The sequence below is a fragment of the Lygodium microphyllum genome, chromosome 29 (genome assembly GCF_053477565.2).
Source record: "Lygodium microphyllum isolate KBCC chromosome 29, Lygodium_microphyllum_v1.1.10, whole genome shotgun sequence".
Taxonomy (NCBI): Eukaryota; Viridiplantae; Streptophyta; class Polypodiopsida; order Schizaeales; family Lygodiaceae; genus Lygodium; species Lygodium microphyllum.
The window spans coordinates 75,220,324-75,238,291 of NC_141163.1; the positions used below are offsets into that span (position 1 = coordinate 75,220,324).

The 17,968-nt window shown below is 40.3% G+C and overlaps 1 protein-coding gene across 1 annotated transcript in view; it reads left to right on the forward strand.

Annotated features, from left to right (window-relative positions):
• LOC148010809 (uncharacterized) overlaps positions 1–12,779 on the forward strand; it is a 69,596-nt gene extending 56,817 nt beyond the window's left edge. Inside the window, exons 4-8 of the mRNA XM_087671302.1 lie at positions 10,522–10,635; positions 10,719–10,877; positions 10,983–11,114; positions 11,243–11,371; positions 11,669–12,779. Of these exons, the coding sequence (XP_087527428.1) occupies positions 10,522–10,635; positions 10,719–10,877; positions 10,983–11,114; positions 11,243–11,371; positions 11,669–11,830 (696 nt within the window). The 3' untranslated portion in view covers positions 11,831–12,779. The remainder of the gene's footprint in view (positions 1–10,521; positions 10,636–10,718; positions 10,878–10,982; positions 11,115–11,242; positions 11,372–11,668) is intronic.
• The last annotated feature ends 5,189 nt before the right edge of the window (positions 12,780–17,968 follow it).

Sequence of the window (17,968 nt, forward strand, 5' to 3'; positions counted from 1 at the left end):
TTGTAGGCCAGATGTACTAATGTGGCAAAACCATGGATGGGCTTATGGATTCATGCCCATTGCCTCTCTGCTATCTCTAGAACATGTGCATGTTGTCTCTGTGATCACCGTGCAAGCACGTGTCTACACCAATGCCACTCTAAAGAAGTGAATGAGAAGGCCCATGGTGAATCCCTCGCAATCACTCATACGTAACACCTTATAAAAGGGAGTCATGACAATGACAATGGGACAGATTTTTTGCCAAAAATGCTCATTAACGCACAAGTGCTGCATGGCTTTGGCCTCCTTTGTCTCATGCTCATCTCGCTCATTCCTTAGAGTGGAGACCATTGTCTGGACCGCACCTCCTAAAGGCGCTCAAGCAACAACCACATATAAGTAAACCAAGTTGAAGAAGGCTTCTTTAACTCGAGTGTACTGTGCTCATGATACGTTGCAAGCACCTTTACCTTTACCATGAAGAAGGTGACAACTAATGTAGCTTTGTGGACCACCCTCTTCACCCACTTGAGCTTCCCAATGTCCTCCATGAGCAAGTCCGAACAATGACTTGCACATGGAGTTTATGTTGGGAATAAAGGCCCTTGTGCCTTTAAATGTGCTCGGGTGTGAACACATCCTTAGCACTTGTACTTACACATATATATCTATCTAAAAACCTGAAGGTACACACTCGTCATTGTACCTAAAATCGTGCACACTCTCTTCTTTGCTCTCTCCCACTCTCTCTGTCTCTTCGTGCTTAAGGAACTTCTATTCTCTCCATCTTCGTGCTGACCCGTCACTACAAATTGGTATCAGAGCTGCGGTTGAGGCGTTCGTATCTCTCGGATTTCGAGCAAGAGCTGACAAGTAGGCGTGCAGGTTGTGAGGTCGTTTTCTTACTTGACAAGCAGGCGTGAGGCAGTCAGTCGTTAGGCATCTGACATGTTGCCAGTTGGATAGGCGATTGGTGGGAGTTGTAGCCGTGGCATCAGGCGGCACTTTCTCTTCAACGGGACCAAACGACGCTTGGTGGACGGCACCTGTAAAGCAGCTGACGAACGAGCTGCACGACGTGACAGGGTGGCGATCTACATACACATTGATAAGCTCAGCAACTGGCGAGCTGCACAAGCGACGACACTGGTGGCGGCCTCCACACGCGACGCAACAAGAGGTACTAGGCGGCGACCTGCACAGTGGGTCCGTTGACGTGTCGTTCAACATTTTTTTTTTCCAAAATTATTTTTTTGAAGTTCCCCTATCGAGGGTTCATGTGTGGAGGCACAACACAAATTTTCGTGCAATTCAAGCCCAAAAATTTGGGGCTTTTCTTGAATTTTGGGATCTTAACGCAAAATTGGACAATTCGACTCAGAAATTGCAAAGTCGGTGCACATTTACCCGAGAATTTTGGGGTTTTTTCACATTTTAGTGAAATTCTTTCAATTTCATTGAAATTAGTGCACGCAGGACTTGTAAAGTTTGGGGATTTGTCCAGATTTGGTGCGAGCAAGATGAACAGTAATATCTGTCTCAGTAATTGCAGGAATCTGTGACATTTTGCCTCCGACATTTGGGGCTTTTCATGTACATGCATAAATGGGGCTGAAATTGACCCAAATTCTTGACATTGACGCACATTGGACCCTGTGTAATTTGGGGCTTTTGCAATTTGGGCAAAATTTGTGCACCATTTGGTCATTCAATGCACATGCAAGTTCAATTCCATGCAATTTGGACATCAACACTTAGTAAAATTTGGGGGTTTTACTGAAATTGCTCTATTTTGGCAGAATTGGCCTGTTCTATGCATGACAAAGAAAATGCAGATGTGTGGTTGATGCTTTGAGCACAAAAATTTTGGGGCTTTTGACCGTGCGTGTCAAATTTTATGCCCGTGGGTACATGTACAACAGAAATTGCAGCTAAAATTTGGGATTCTCATGTAATGTGATGCATATGCCCTTGGAACAACTGTAATCAGTTGTAGAATGCTGTAGCACATGGTTTGGTGCTTCTGAAAATTTAATTACAGATCTGAAATCTGCACTTCTATGTGGTCATTTATTGCTGGTTGATACTTGTTTGTACCTTGGTCACTTGGGTGACAGTTTGGGCTTGCACTTGCTGATTTTTTGGTCACATTTGGGCTGAAAATCATGGCTGATAGCAGGGACAGCAGTAATCTCATGCACATAAAGAAGCTTGAAGGAGCACATAACTTTGCAGTTTGGCAAAAACAGTGCTATAATATCCTATTGCAAAAGAAGCAAGCAAAGCCAATCAAAACCAAAGGGCCAAAGCCCGCGGACATGGAACATGAAAATTGGGATGAGTTAAATGAGCTTGCACGCTCAACCATCGAGCTATCAATTTCTGATGCCTTGCTGTTTAACATTGAATCTGCATACGCTATATGGACTAGACTGGAAGAGCTGTATACACAGAAGAGTGCTGCAAGCAAAGTGTATTGGCTGAAAAAGCTTATGGATTTGCATATGAAAGAGAATACAGGAATGTCTACTCACTTGAGTGAGTTTAACTCTATTTTCAGCCAGTTGGCTGCCTTGAAGTTCTTGATTGATGAAGAATTTAAGGCTACGTTCTTTTTTTGCACTCTATTAGAGAGTTGGGATACATTCAGAACTGCTATGAGCAACTCTAATGTGATCCTTTTGTATGCTGATGTAGAGAGTGCTCTACTCATGGAAGAAATGAATTGGCAGAATAATGCATCCAGTAAGTCTTGCAGTGCTTTGCATACTAGGGGTAGATCATAGCAGAAAGGCAAATATGATAGCAAGGGACGCAGTAAATCACGTGGCAAAGATGTTGAATGCCATCATTGTGGCAAGAAGGGTCACTTTAAACGTGACTGCTACAAATGGAAGAAAGAGAAAGGAAAAGGCAAGAAGAGAGATGATAGCAAAGAAGAGAAGAAAGAGGGTCAATCCAAGAAGAGTAGTGTCAAAATTGAAGAGGTGAATATAGTCACTCATGACAGTGAGGATAGTGGGAATGACGTACTTTTGGTCTCTTCACACTTTGGTGCACATGCTTTACTTGCAGATACAGATGAGGACATGCATACTTGGATTCTCGATTCAGGTGCTTCCTTTCATGTCACCCCTCATCGAGAGTGGTTCTTTGTCTATATAGGGGGTCGACATGGTGTTGTCCATCTTGGGGACAACTATGCATGTGACATTGCAGGTATTGACAGTGTGCAGTTACAGTTTCAGCATGGCTCTGCCTTCACACTTCAGCATGTACGGCATGCACCTTAGCTTACGAAGAGCTTGATTAGCTCAAGGTAGCTAGATGATGATGGTTTTCATACTACCTTTGATGATGGAAAATGGAAGATCTGTAAGGGATCTAGAGTGATTGCGAGAGGCTGTAAAAGTGATACTCTGTATTCTCTTCATGTATCTAGTGTGAGTGATCATGTTGTTGATGTGACCGAGTAGCCAAGCGTTTCTTTGTGGCATTGCCAGTTGTGACTCATTAGTCCAATATGAATGAAAGTGCTTTCTCGTTTGGGTTACTTGCCTTGTCTTCGTTATGCTGATTTTAAGCATTGTGATCATTGTATTTATCGTAAACATGCATAGACGTCTCACAAAAAGTCTCTTTCTTTGAAATCTTCTCCTCTAAAGTTAGTACATTCAGATTTATGTCAGATGCTAGGATTATCTTTAGGGGGAAAGAAATATTTTGTCACTTTTGTCGATGATGCTACACGAAAGGTATGGGATTCTCCTATTCATAGCAAAGATGAAGTGCTTGACAAGTTCAGAAAATTCTTGGCATTGGTTGAAAATCAAACTGATTAGATACTCAAGTGTTTTCGCTCTGATAATGGTGGGGAATATGTATCCAAGGCCTTTCAGGCATTTTGTGACAGCAAAGGGATAAAGAGGGAGCTCATTGTCCCTCATAATCCACCCCAAAATGGAGTTGTAGAGAGTATGAATCGGACCATACAGGATAAGGTCCGTACGATGCTGTCTCATGCTGCATTACCCCATGGTTTTTGGGCAGAGGTTGTTACGACAGCCGTTCACTTAATTAATCTGTCACCAAACAGGTCTTTGGAGGGGGGAGGGGGGAGTTTCCCAAGAAGCGTGGTTGGGCAAGCCACCTTCATATTCTCACCTGAAAGTGTTTGGCTACGAGGCTTTTGTGCACATTCGTAAAGAAAAACGCAGCAAACTTGAGCCAAAGTCTTGTAGATGCATTTTCCTAGGATATGGTGACGAAGGTGAAATGGGATATAGATTGTGGGATCCCGAGAAAAGGAAAGTAGTACGCAACAATGATGTTATTTTCCGGGAAGATCGCATGCATAAACAGCCTAAAAAGACTAAGGAGGTCCGTAGGGTTGTATTCCGGGAAGAAATACCTTTTGGACAGCAAAATGTGCCCGTTGTACAGCAGCAAATATCTGCTATAAATGAACTTGTAAAGCAAAAAATAATGCTGGAAATGATCAGCCAGCTATTGCCCATGATAATGAGCCACAACATGTGCAGGAACAGCTAGGACAACAAGCTGTTAATGTTGATTTGCAGGCTGAAATGCCAGGATAGCAAGCTGAAAATGCTCACAACCAGCAAACAATGATCATTGGGTTTGGAGATCATCTAGGGCTACTAGATAACCTGATAGATTCATTCTTGGTGCAAATTATGTGGCTGATTATGTCATATTGACAGACTGTGGTGAACCGTCTTGCTTCAAGGAAGCAATGGACAGACAGGACAGTAAGAAATGGTATAAAGCCATGTTGTCAGAAATGGAATCTCTTGAAAAAAATGGCACTTGGTACTTGGTGCAGTTGCCTAAAGGGTAGAAAACACTTCCATGCAAATGGTTTTATAAGATGAAAGTCACTTCTGGTTCCTCACCAAAGTACAAAGCAAAATTGGTTGCAAAGGGGTACAAGCAGGAACATGGAATTGACTTTGATGAGATCTTTTCTCCTGTAGTCAAGATGACTACCTTGAGAACCATTTTGGGCTTGGTTGCAGCTGAAGATATGGAGCTCATACAGATGGATGTAAAGACTGCATTCTTACATGGTGATTTGCATGAAGACATATATATACAGCAGCCTAAATGGTTTGTGGAAAAAGGGAAATAGAAGATGGTATGTAAACTCAAAAGAAGTTTGTATGGACTAAAACAAGCACCCAGAGAATGGTATCATAAGTTTGATACATTTATGTAGTCTCAAGGTTTCCATAGAAGTCAAGTGGATCACTGCTTGTACACTAAGAAGGTAGCAGATGGCAGCCTAATTATCTTGGTTTTGTATGTAGATGACATGCTGATTGATGGCAGGGATACTCATGCCTTAAACTCACTCATAGTTGTCAGGTTCGAAAAGTACGGTACGGTACGGTACGATAAAATACGGTACTAAATGGTACCTTAAGATTTTATAAGGTACGGTACGATATTAGTACGAAAAAAAATAACTTTATTATTTTGAACTATAGATGATAGAATAGATGTTAAGAGTCTAAATAGCAATGCTATTGGAGTATATAAGATGAATACTTGAGGGTAACATGCCAAAACCTCTATGGCATATGTCGCATGCGCAACATGCGCTACAATTTACAAGTACATACATAGGAGTGGATACATCATACATGAATGATCATACAAATAAGAGTCATGTATGCTTGAGAGAGAGAGAGAGAGAGAGAGAGAGAGAGAGAGAGAGAGAGAGAATGACATGAGATGCTTTATTAATGTATACAAGAGGCCAAAATGACCTGTGAGACTAACAATTACCAAACAAACCACCAAAGGTTTTGGTAAAAGATTTATGAATTTTGTTATGGTTTTGTTTGGCATTGCTAAGGCTAAAGCAGCTACCGACGGTACATTCACTAATTCGTGTACTCTCAGAAGGTACATTAGGCCAAGCTATCCTCTGGCCTAGTTTTATTAGCAATGTGTACTAATGCTTTGGGTTGGGTGGTGCAAAATGGGCTGTGAACAAAGGTAAAATCATTAGGATTAAGCTACTTGATGATTCTTAAATGGTGCTGAATTTATTTATTGATGACACTAACATATTGTGAAAAATGATGGGACATCAATTAGAAACGTTTGGAACTGCTTGAATACCTTATGTATGGCCTTTGGCTCTAGGATAAATCATAACAAAACATGTATGAGGAGTCTAATCAAGCTTCCACCCCCTTTCTTGGTTGATCGATCAAGGCTACAAAATCACCACCACCACCACAACAACAGTCAACAATCCAAACCACCACCAACAACAACAACCACAAAAAAAAAAAAGGTACTTGTTTTTTGGTACGATTTCGTACGGTACGAACTAGTTCGTACTACGTACGAGTACAACTATGAACTCACTGAAGCAAAGTCTTCATGGCAGCTTTGACATGAAGGATCTTGATGATGCAAATCACATTCTTGGTATGCAAATATTGAGAGATAGATTGAAAGGCTTACTCTATCTATCTCAACAGGAGTATGTCTCGAAGATTTTGCAGTGTTTCAATATGGAGGGGGGAAAAACAATTGGGGTTCCATTGCCTCCATATGTGAAACTCAGTGCAGAGGACATCCCTACATTTGATGATGAGAAGGATGAAATGGCCAAGATACCATATGCTTCAGCTATTGGCAGTTTGATGTATGCTATGGTTGCTACACGTCCTGACATTGCCTTTGTCGGGGGTGAACACACCCTTAGCACTTGTACACACACACACACACACACACACACACACACACACACATATCTAAAAACCTAAAGGTACACACTCGTCATTGTACCTAAAATCGTGCACACTCTTTGCTTTGCTCTCTTCCACTCTCTCTGTCTCTTCGTGCCTAAGGAACTCCTACTGTCTCGATCTTCGTGCTAACCCATCACTACAGTTTACAAAATCATGGGAAACTTGGCCTCAAGCAAATGGCCCATGCGCAGACAATTCAATGCATTGTTGGTAACAACTTGCACCACATTTGAGGGGCCCACCTACAACCACAAATAACAAGTAAGTAATAATACTTGGAGGTTAGAGAGAGAAAGAGAGAGTTGAGCCTTTCAAGTTTCAAGATTCAAGAATCAAAAGAGATAGGGATTTGGAGGAAAGAGAAAATCAAGATAGATATTAGAGAATAGGGAGATAGATAGTTATGCATAAATTATAATGAAAAAAAGTGAAATAAATTTAATAGGCAATGTATACCTCAATGGTAGCTTTCTAAATGTGGTGGTAGATGAATGAGCATGTTGTTTTCCTTCCCCTCTTGCCGGTATCTACGGCTTGCAAAAATTAAGTGCCAAGTGAATATGAGATGAGTATGTTGATGATACCCCGTTTCTTAAGATCACTCCATCCGTTGATGAAAATGGAGCAACCATATTTTATCCATGCAGTCCGAATAGGATCAAGGGCTCTATCAATCCTCTCCTATTCATAAATTTTTTTCGCCCTCATGTTGTTGTATGTGACACCAGTCCATCCTTCATATGGATCCACATTGGCAATGGATTTTACCATCTTCTTCCATTGCTCTTGCTTTAGGACATTGAATGTAAGTTTGCACTCAATCACCGTGTGTGCAATTTCAATGTTCGCAAGTTGTTGCCACGCACATGATCGGGAGCTTGAGAGAGAGAGGATTGTCTTTCCAGTGCCGCAGGAGCCTTCATTCTTTGTCTTTTGCTAGAGCTAGATGCGGATGTGGAGTCCCAACCATCAATGGTAGAGGCCTCTTCCGCATCGGTTGAAGTTACGCCCACATTCGATGCTTCCTTATTAGCAAGCATAGGAGTTGGTGCACCACTTCCTTCTCCCCTTGTGGATCCCCCTCTCATCTTGGTGAGAATCTCATCCATGATGTCTTGAGGGACTTCCTTGCATGGAGCAACTTGCCTCTCCGTCTTGGAAAGATGTTGGAGAAGCCGGGTTGCACCACTTGTATAGCGCTTCCTACAATACTTGCACATCCAATGGTGGGAGTTGGACTTCTTTGTATCCCTCTCCACATGGATTGTGTGTAAATTGAAGGCCTCGTTTTTCTCATGAGTCATGGTGCCGATGACAGATGCAGAGGCTTGGAGAGAGAGAGAGAGAGAGAGAGAGAGAGAGAGAGAGAGAGAGAGGGAGGGGGGGGGGGAAGTGAGATTCTTGAGTCTTGACTCTTCAGTTTTGAAAGTTAAAAGAGAGAGAGGGTTGGGATAAAGTTAGAACTTGAAAGAGCAAGAGAGAGAGGGGATGGGAGAGGCTAGAGCTTCACGAATCACAAATAGAGCTTCACAGATGCAGAGGCTTGGAGAGAGAGAGAGAGAGAGAGGGGGGGGGGAGTGAGATTCTTGAGTCTTGACTCTTCAGTTTTGAAAGTTAAAAGAGAGAGAGGGTTGGGATAAAGTTAGAACTTGAAAGAGCAAGAGAGAGAGGGGATGGGAGAGGCTAGAGCTTCACGAATCACAAATCCATTCAAGATCCAAGAGAGGGAGATGAGAATGGCAAATGCTTGTTGAATTGGTGTGGAAGCATGGAGGAGAGGAGCACCTTTTGTAGATGAGAGATGGATCAAACAGTCAAAGAGGGGTCAATAGTCAAACAAGGCTGTGAGCTGGATGGAATCCAAGGGGGGTTGGGGGAGGAGTGCATAGCTGGAAAAGGGGGTGGACTGAAGTATCCAAGGCTTCCCACCTCCCTAAAGTGTCACGCAAGATGACATGCGTAGGCGGAACGCATAGGAACCTGGGGAGACGCGCTAGACACAGTGGCCAGAAAAGGCCCATTTTTTCGTACGATTTTGTATAGATATGTACCGTATCATAGGGTATGGACAGTACCGTGTGACGTATAGATGCAACTATGCTCTTGCGGTATTTCTTACATGTGTTTTGCAATTGGAAGTACATTGAGATTGCTCCAATATCCTCTGAATTCCAATGCTACTTGCTATCAAATATGATCAATCTGATTTTCCCCTTGATCTAATAGAACATTGGCCTCCAATTGACCCTTGGTTGGTTAAAATAAACCCCAAATTCAGGATGGGACGGTCCCTCGAAATATCTGAAAATCTTTGAATTCTAGCTGTTGATTTCAACTATTAGACCTTCAATTTCTTGGTGTAGGACCCAAGATAGTTGGTAAACTCTCTGTTTTTTGGTAGCAAATGCTCACCTTCAATGGCTGAATTTTGATGGAGATGGCTGAGATCCTGTTTAGGATGGCTGAGAACTTCTGAAAATTGTTAGAGAATGCTGAGGAAAGACAAACTCACAATTTCTTTGTGAAGAAAGGCACCAAACAACAGTTCCTTGCTGCCAACTGCCCAATTGGTGCTGCTGTCTATTGATCCTAGCCTAGAAGCCGGTGCAGGCCTGGCTCCTCAGCAGCTGGTGCATGGTGGAACAGCCTCCTCCCTTTGTGTCTCAGCTTCCACAATGTTGAAATGAGGCTCAACCAGCCCCCAACAACCTTCCCCTTACTTGCTTGGGAAGGTTTTGTAAAGAGGCAGTCTGCAGATTTCTAATTGAAAGTTTCAGCTATTTAATTCATTTTCAGAATTAATTATCTTGAAACTTTATTTCAGCCCTTTGTCCTTGCCCAAAAAATTATGCACAATCAAATTGATTAGGCCATTTTGACTCCCAAATGGTCCTATGTATTGGTATTAATTAATTGATTAATGCGTAGTTCCTAATGTCATCATTGACATTTATTGATCAATTAATTGCTCTAGGCCAAAATAGACACTAGGCACCCACTAGTACATGACTAGTATAACTTGTTACAACTTTTGCCTTTGATACCTGCTGCAAACTTTGGATCCTTGGCCCATCATTGTGACTTGATTGACTTGCACATCACATGAACACCTCACATATGCACATTTGATTAGTGCCTAAGCCAAATGCTAAGCAAAGAATAAAAAATACACATCCTTGTGATAGGTTGATTGATGTGGTCACACGTTTTCTTGCTTTGTTACTGTGGATGAAAAGTCGCGTGGTAAGCTAGTGCAGCCCACTCGCCGTATGCTTAAACTTGGGGAATCAATGTTATGACTCTAAACTAAGGGGATGGTTGGCTTCTGTAGTTCCGTTGGCACATATCAGCCTCACACAATTTGGAACACCCATGGGTAAGATTGCTAAGATTTCATTGATGAAGTTTGGCTAACAAAAGGCAAGCCCAAATTGATGCTTTATGATAGAGGACTATGTAGATGTTACATGACACATTTAACATGCTGTGCTTTTATGAAGAGCTCTCATTTTCTTGGCCTTTGTATAGGGAATATGTTTTGAGATATGGCAAGATAGTTCATTTTCCTTTGTACCTTCACTGTGATGTCTTAGACTTTATGCATGATGGCTTAGAGCCATATTATATCTTGTAACCATGCAGTCTTGTACTTTTTTTTTGTAATTAATACAATTACCTTTTATGGAGAGAGAGAGAGAGAGAGAGAGAGAGAGAGAGAGAGAGAGAGAGAGACTCTCGATGTTTGCAGATGGTGTCTTTGAGAACAAAAGTTGCTGACTATGCACGTGTTGTGGCTGAGAAGGAGGCTTTAGAAACTGTTGCAATGCAGCTAGCCCAAGAACGAGATGAAGCCATAACAGAGGCAGGTTTTTGGAGGCTCCATTTAAAAGCCTTTATAAAGATAGAGTGTCTGGTCTTTGCCTTACTTACTTATGCCTAACACAGGTTGTAGAGCTTAAAAAAGCTGTAGATGCAATGTCAGAGAGGATGCGAGTGGTTGAAAAGACCTTGCAACAAGAATTAGGGCCCTTAAGAGAAAGCACCTGTGCTTTAGAGACAGTTGCTGTCCAATTGGCATCTGAGAGAGATACTGCTCTGAAGGAGGTTCTGTATAACCATCACACTTTTAGAAATTGCTCTTGTTTTCAGACATCCCTTTTTTGATTGAAGCTTGCTGTGTGTTGTTGAATTGGGCTATCTGCAATTTAGCTTTCTGAACTCAGGAAAGATCTGGACCTTGCCAAGTGTAAAGAGGAGGAGAAAATAGCATTGGAAAACTTGGCTTTTCAGCTCACTAAAGAAAGAGATCAAGCAACTTCAGAAAATGAAACACTGAAGAAGGTAAGACACACTTATCTCTGAAGGCTGTCTTAGATGACGCACCCATCATTGCTAAGGCGTACTTCCTGTATCTAAGGGCTGTTTTTCAGAAGATACACACATCAGTACTAAAATCCTTGTTCTTACAGATGCTTGCTGAGATACAGAATGCAGGTGATTCATTGTCAGGTTTGAGCCCAGAAGAAGAGATGTCTCTTAAGGCTCGTATCGCTGCTGGTTCTCAGTACATAGATCTTGATAAACCTTATGATAATCAGGTGAGATGCCCGATTGAGGTGATTTGTTGTGTCAAATCACCATAATTCATGTTAGCTATAAGATTATGTTGGAGTCATTGACCCTCTGCATGCATGTATGAGCTGAATTGATATGATAATTAGAAACTACCTTACTTTCTATCTAACAACAGAGTTCTGAAGTTAATGAACGTAGTTACCAGTTTCTGCTCTCTTCAGTCTAGTTGACTCAGCACAAGAAATAGATATGTAGTGGTGAGTAAGTCATACATTTTGGCCATGTTCCTGATTGATTTCCTTGCTCTCTGATGTTGCCAGAAAGAACAGGTAGACAACTTTGTATCACACCTTGTGGATGAGTATGGTGCCCCTCCTGGTTGGACAAAGAAATACTTGAAGCAGTTTCTAGAGTTCTCAGCTTTGAAGTCCAAAACAAATATAGAAAGCTCATCTCAGGTTGAGGCGGAAATTTCTTCTTGATGATGCATGCTGCAACGTTGTGGCAGAACATTTTCTTCATTTCAGCCTGCAGCTGTCTAAGAGAATGTGTTAGCTTTGCTGCTCCTTGGACAGCTATGAGCTCTCATGTTATAGATGCCAACGACTGCTGCTTTCAATTCCATATTAGCATGACTCAGCATCTCATGCTACTAGACATTTCCTATTGATATGTTGAGGCAATGTTTCCTCTTGATAGAGATAATGACAAGCTGACCTGGTCCTGTGATAGCTTTTCATGAGCCTCCTTGTATCTTTGATGGAGATAATGGCAAGCTGACCTGGTCCTGTGATATGTGGAGGCAATGTCCTTTCTTGATAGAGAGAATGGCAAGGTGACCTGGTCCTGTGATAAAGCTGACTCATGAGGCCCCTTGTATCTTTGATAGAAATGGTGGGGCCAGCTGACCTGGTCCTGTGCTATGAAACTGGCTCATAAGCCTCTTTGTACTTTTGGCTGGCAGCAATTGTATAGGTTTTTGTTATCAACTTATCAGCCAAGGGCAAGGCCTCCATTGTTGAGTGTTAAGGCTGGTGGGGAATCTGTTACAGATGAGAGTAACGTCTTTGTATGGAGTGTTCTATGCATCAGCTATATGGTTAGGATCTTGATCATATTGACAAGGGATCATGCGTATTGTACCCTCTATAGACTAGCATAAAGTTTACACAACCACTTTCTACATAAGGCATTTTATTTGTTTGCACCGTACGTTCTCAACCATTAAATCATTTGACAAGAAACTCTCCATGAAGCAAACTTTTATTAATGCTAACAGACATGCCGACTATCTGCTGGTGATGTATCACTAGAAGCTCCTAGCCTGACCTCACCAGTATTGATTCTCATCAAATGAGCTGTATATGCACCCGGCTCCTTCAAAAAATTAAGGCACCTCTTGAATTGAGCTCTCACATTCTCACGGTCTAATTGGCCTAAGACTCGGTCTAACTGGTTAATGTCTGGGAGGCGGGCATTGATTTGAGCTTTCAAAAAGCCATGTTTGACTCTGCAAAGAAATGAAAGGAATTACTTGAAATGATATATAAGGTTTATAAGGCTGCTTGTAGGTACCACCAAATAGCAAAAAAGAGGAGGGAAAAAGCGCCCCCCCCCCCCCCAAAAAAAAAAAAAACACATTGAGGTACAGCTTTAGAAGTTGTGAAAAGGTGGGTGTATTTGAGTGTGGGTTGAGTATTGTGGTTGTGTGAGTTCAAACCTTGGGTTCCGCTCCTACTAAAGGGGCAAAAAGAGAAGAGGGAAAAAGCAAAAAAACAGCCTTGATTTACAGCTTTAAAAGTTGCGAAAAGGTGGGTGTGTTTCCTCTCCATTCGGATACATCATAATACCAATGAGTGTGTGGGTTCAGTATTGTAGCTGTAAGAGTTCAACCTTGGGTTCCACTCCTACATAAGGTGCAAAAAGAGAAGGGGAAAAAGCCAAAATAACAGCCTTGAGTAACAACTTTAAAAGTTGCAAAAAGGTGGGCCTGTTTGAGTCTGTGGGTTGAGTATCATGGGTGCGCGAGTTCAAACCTTGGGTTTTACTTCTACAAAAGGTGCCTTGCCTTGTTCATGCCACCTCAATGGGTATGGTCTTAGACATGTTCATATCCACTTTCACGAGATTTTTTTCTTCCAGGGTTCAAGATTTTAAGGAGTAAACAAAACATGCATACTAGTCTTTGAGGAAAATTGATTATGCAAAAGCTTACATTTTCCCTCTCAAATAGTGAATTAATTGGCAATTTCTAATTTTTAAAGTGGCCCTAACTATTTTTGAAAAAATTCTAAACCTTTCTATTTAACCTTTTGTTTGTATTAAAAGGTTACATTTTTCTTTTTTGTTTGTAAGAGATGGTTTACTTTGAATTTGAAAAAAAAAAGGTAAATTTAAATAATATATTATCTACTTTGCTCATAAAGTATTACTTATATTGATTTTAAACTACTTTGAATTTAGTCTTCAAAAGATTATTATTTTTTGTAAGTAAATAAAATGTACTTTATGATATAATATTACATTCTCTACAAATGGAAAGAGTCTTAAAAAGCAACATTTGCACACAATAAGAATTAATATAAAAGCAGAAGGTTATAGAAAAGGGTAGCCAACTTTTGACTCTTACAAAAAATCCTATTCTGTCTCGTTGAGAAGTCTCTTGACCAATTGATACCTCCTTAGGATGAGTACGATCCTTTTGCTTCCTAGCCACTTCCTAATCATCCACACAAGATGTTCTTTAGTTTTTTAATTATTCTACCATATTAGCGAGAGATTTACAAGTAGTTTTTAAATTAGTCATTTAATTAGAGGTTTTTTCATGTAATCTAAGCATAAACACAAATAAAATAAAAAAATTAGTAATTTCAAGCTAATTGTTTTATTTCATAGAAAATTTTATATAATTTGGGCTAAATCCAATTGTTCAGGGTTCTGCTTGTAGATGTATACTTGATTTGTTCTTAACTAGTATGAAAGTCAATACTCTCCCTTGTAATCATATGCATATGGAAGTAATGTAAGAAGCTAGAAAGAATAAGGATTTAGTGTGTAAATAATAGTAATGCCATGTCACATTGACATATGTATAAAAAGAGGGGACATGTAAATTTCCTCATCTTTTGACACATCAATACATTATTGCCACTCTCTTCATTACCTTGCTTCATTATTGCCACTCTCTTCATTTATAGTTAGAAGGAGATTGTATCTGGAGATCTTTAAGGATAGATATGGGTGACACATCAATACATCATTTATAGTTAGAAGGAGATTGTATCTGGAGATCTTTAAGGATAGATATGGGTGGTGGAAAGCTAAAGTAGCAAGTCTTCATCAAATTTTCATGCAATTTGGAGGTAACTAGGTCAAATGGGAGTTATCCGGGCTTAGAGGGGGAGCAAAACTGTGGTTACTTTGTAAAGAGAGGGTTCTCTTTTTTCCTTTCTTGGAGCTTCATTACAGGTTTCATGGAGTCTACCATCAAGATCTCCCTCTAACTTTCAAACCCTTGCTCATTTGGACAAAGCAACACCTGTTTTGACTTCCTTGCTTCAAGACCTTTATAATGATAACCCATATGCCACAGGAGAGCTTAGCCATGGAGCAAGAGGCATCATCGAAAAATGCGATAGATTTTTTGAGCTGATTGCAGCTTGCTCCCTGTTACTCATGCTGAATCTTCAACCTCTGATACTTCTTCAGACCATTGACAAGGGAAATCTCTTAGCAAACTTCAAAGATTGTACTCCATTCTTCAATATTCAGCCTTCTTGTAAACCCTAACTGTGCAGTCCATGGACATCCATGAACGCTTCAACTCAAGCTTTCAATTCTCTTCAATTTCTTGATAATTCTTCCTTATTTCAACACGTGGGATCATTTTAGTAAGGATTCTTGAAGAAATTGCAAGGATTGAGCACAAATTGTCAAAGATTGAAGCTCAAGAGCTTTCACAGAGCTAAAATTTAGGGAAAATGGGTTTAATGCTTCAATCTTAAGCAGCTGAAGCTTCAAGCTTGCTCCCAAGCATTAAATACACAAGCCTTGAAGATTATTTTGGCAACATTGAACCATCGGAGGCTTCATCAAGCATTTGGAGATTAATCAAGTTATCATCAGCCATGTTAAAGGTACTCTTATTCAATTCTTAATCTCTCATTCATCCATTTGCTGAGATTTATCCAATTGATTGAGAGATTATAGAATTGAATAATTTTCATCAAATCTCAGCCAACCATTGCTTGAATCAGTCCATTCATATAATGCAATGTCTGCTTGATGCATATTTGATCCAATCACTAAATTAGTAGCTTTAAACTAAAAATTTTAGCATTATATTTAATCTGATTGATTAAGCGTATTGATTGATGAGATTGCTAACTCTAATTCATTGATTGACTCATTTCTTTTACCTAAGATTGAAATATTATAAAAGGGTAAGTACTAGCAATCAGTAGTCATTGAATTGCATTGGTAAGATCCTCTTCCCATCCAATTTTTCAAAATTTCCATTCTATTGCATTTCATGAAAAGGGCCGATAAATGGATATTTAAGTATGCATCTCATGAAAAGGGTAACTCTAATTCATTGATTGACACATTCTTTTACCTAAGATTGAAATATTATAAAAGGTTAAGTACTAGCAATCAGTGAGTCATTGAATTGCATTAGTAAGATCCTCTTTCCATCCAATTTTTCAAAATTTCCATTCTATTGCATTTCATGAAAAGGGCCGATAAATGGATATTTCAGTAATGCATCTCATGCTGATTGATTAGAGTAGTATGCTAGTGTCATGTTGATATTCCTACCGAGGAAAAAGATGGATGTTGGGGGAGATAGTGGGACAAACAAAAGGTGACCCTTCCTCACTATTGAAGATCCCGAAGGGGTGCAACCAATCAACCTGGAGGGGACTTTGCCCACCTCCTCGTGATTCAGAGCATGTCCTGCCATTTTATTCCTCACACAGGTACATCAATTGAAGAATTGAAGATTGAAGCACCTTCAAAGTCTCAAGTATCTTCAAGAGCAAAACAGGGCAAAACATGGGCTTTACAGGGCGATGTAGGGTATTTACAAGTACCAATCTCATTACTGAAGTACATGTATACATGTTCTATTCAGCCTCCTACAAGGTTTGGTAGCAATTTGGAACCACCATTTTACCCTTCCAAGAGGTTGAAACATGGTATTTATAAGTGAAAACAGGGTGCATGTCTAGATAGTTTAGACTTAGAGATTGAATTGCAGGATTTTTTGTCCTAAACTTGTTATGAAGTGCTATAGCTCATTTTAAAGAGGACATCATTGGCTTCAATTTGAATCAAAAGGTTTGGAATTGGAGCTTCCTACCTCAAGTTATAGCCAATTTTCTGACAAGGGGTATTGTAGGATTGCACTACTATGGCAGGGCATAAAGGCAAGAATAAGGCCCAGGATGAGTATGCACAGCAAATCAAAGATTCCATGCTGGATAGTATACCTCAAGAGGGCCCTAAAGAGCCTCAAGTGAATGAAGAAATCAATGCACTCAACAATATCATGTGTGAACATGAGAGTAGGCATGCCCAATGTCATATAGAGCTATTATCAAGAGTGGAGTAGATGGTATTGTCTACTAGTTAAACGAAGTCTTCCATTGAAAAGTTAGTGGATTCCACTACCTAAACAAAGGCTTCATTGACAAGTTAGTAGAATCTAATACTTAAATAACGGCTCAATTCTCCTAATGGATGCAAATGCAAATGGAATCCAAAGAAGCTAAGGAGAAAGCTCATTCAAACTATGAATCCTTTGTCCCACTTCAGCCACTTAACTAAAATGGTCAAGGTCATGGAATCATTGGACGAAGGGATATTCTAAATAGCCAATATGAAGTAGGCGAGACTTCATAAAGACATGACTACTATTTGGGCAGTTTGAATGGTGCCAATTCCCAAGCTTTTGGGCTGAAGCAGGTGAGACTTCACAAAGACATGATGACTATTTGGGCAGTTTGAATGGTGCCAATTCCCAAGCTATTGGGATGAATACCGAACTTCCTAGAGGTCCTCTACCAATGGGAAGGTTTCATACTGGTTCTCAGCCACCTATTGGGAGAGTTCCATCTCATTTTGGAGGTTCCATGCCTAATACTCATGACCAATCTATTTTGGGGTAGCAACCCTTCCATGAAAGAGAGCTGAAAGATAAGATCATCTTGGTAAAGTATAATGGTCAATCATCTTCACCATTTGATCTAGAGGAATGTATTTCCAAATTGGAATCTTACTTTGATATATTTCGTGGAACTAATGATATGATGATTCATTTTGCTTCCTTGCATTTGGAGAGATTTGTGTATACTTGGTGGAGATACATAAAGAAGGAGAACATACTTGTAGAGAATTGAGATGCATTCAAGGCACTTATGGTTGAGGTCTTTGTCTCTCCTCTTGAAAAAGAGAAATTGGCATGGAGATGGTATGTATTAGAGCAAAGAGACCTAAGTGTAAGAGAGTATACCAACCAATTCCTCAATCTTACCATGTTTGTAGAGAGTATTAGTAATGAAGCTAAACTCCACAAGTATATGTGCGGTTTAGAGCCTTCATTATCAGCTGATGTTATG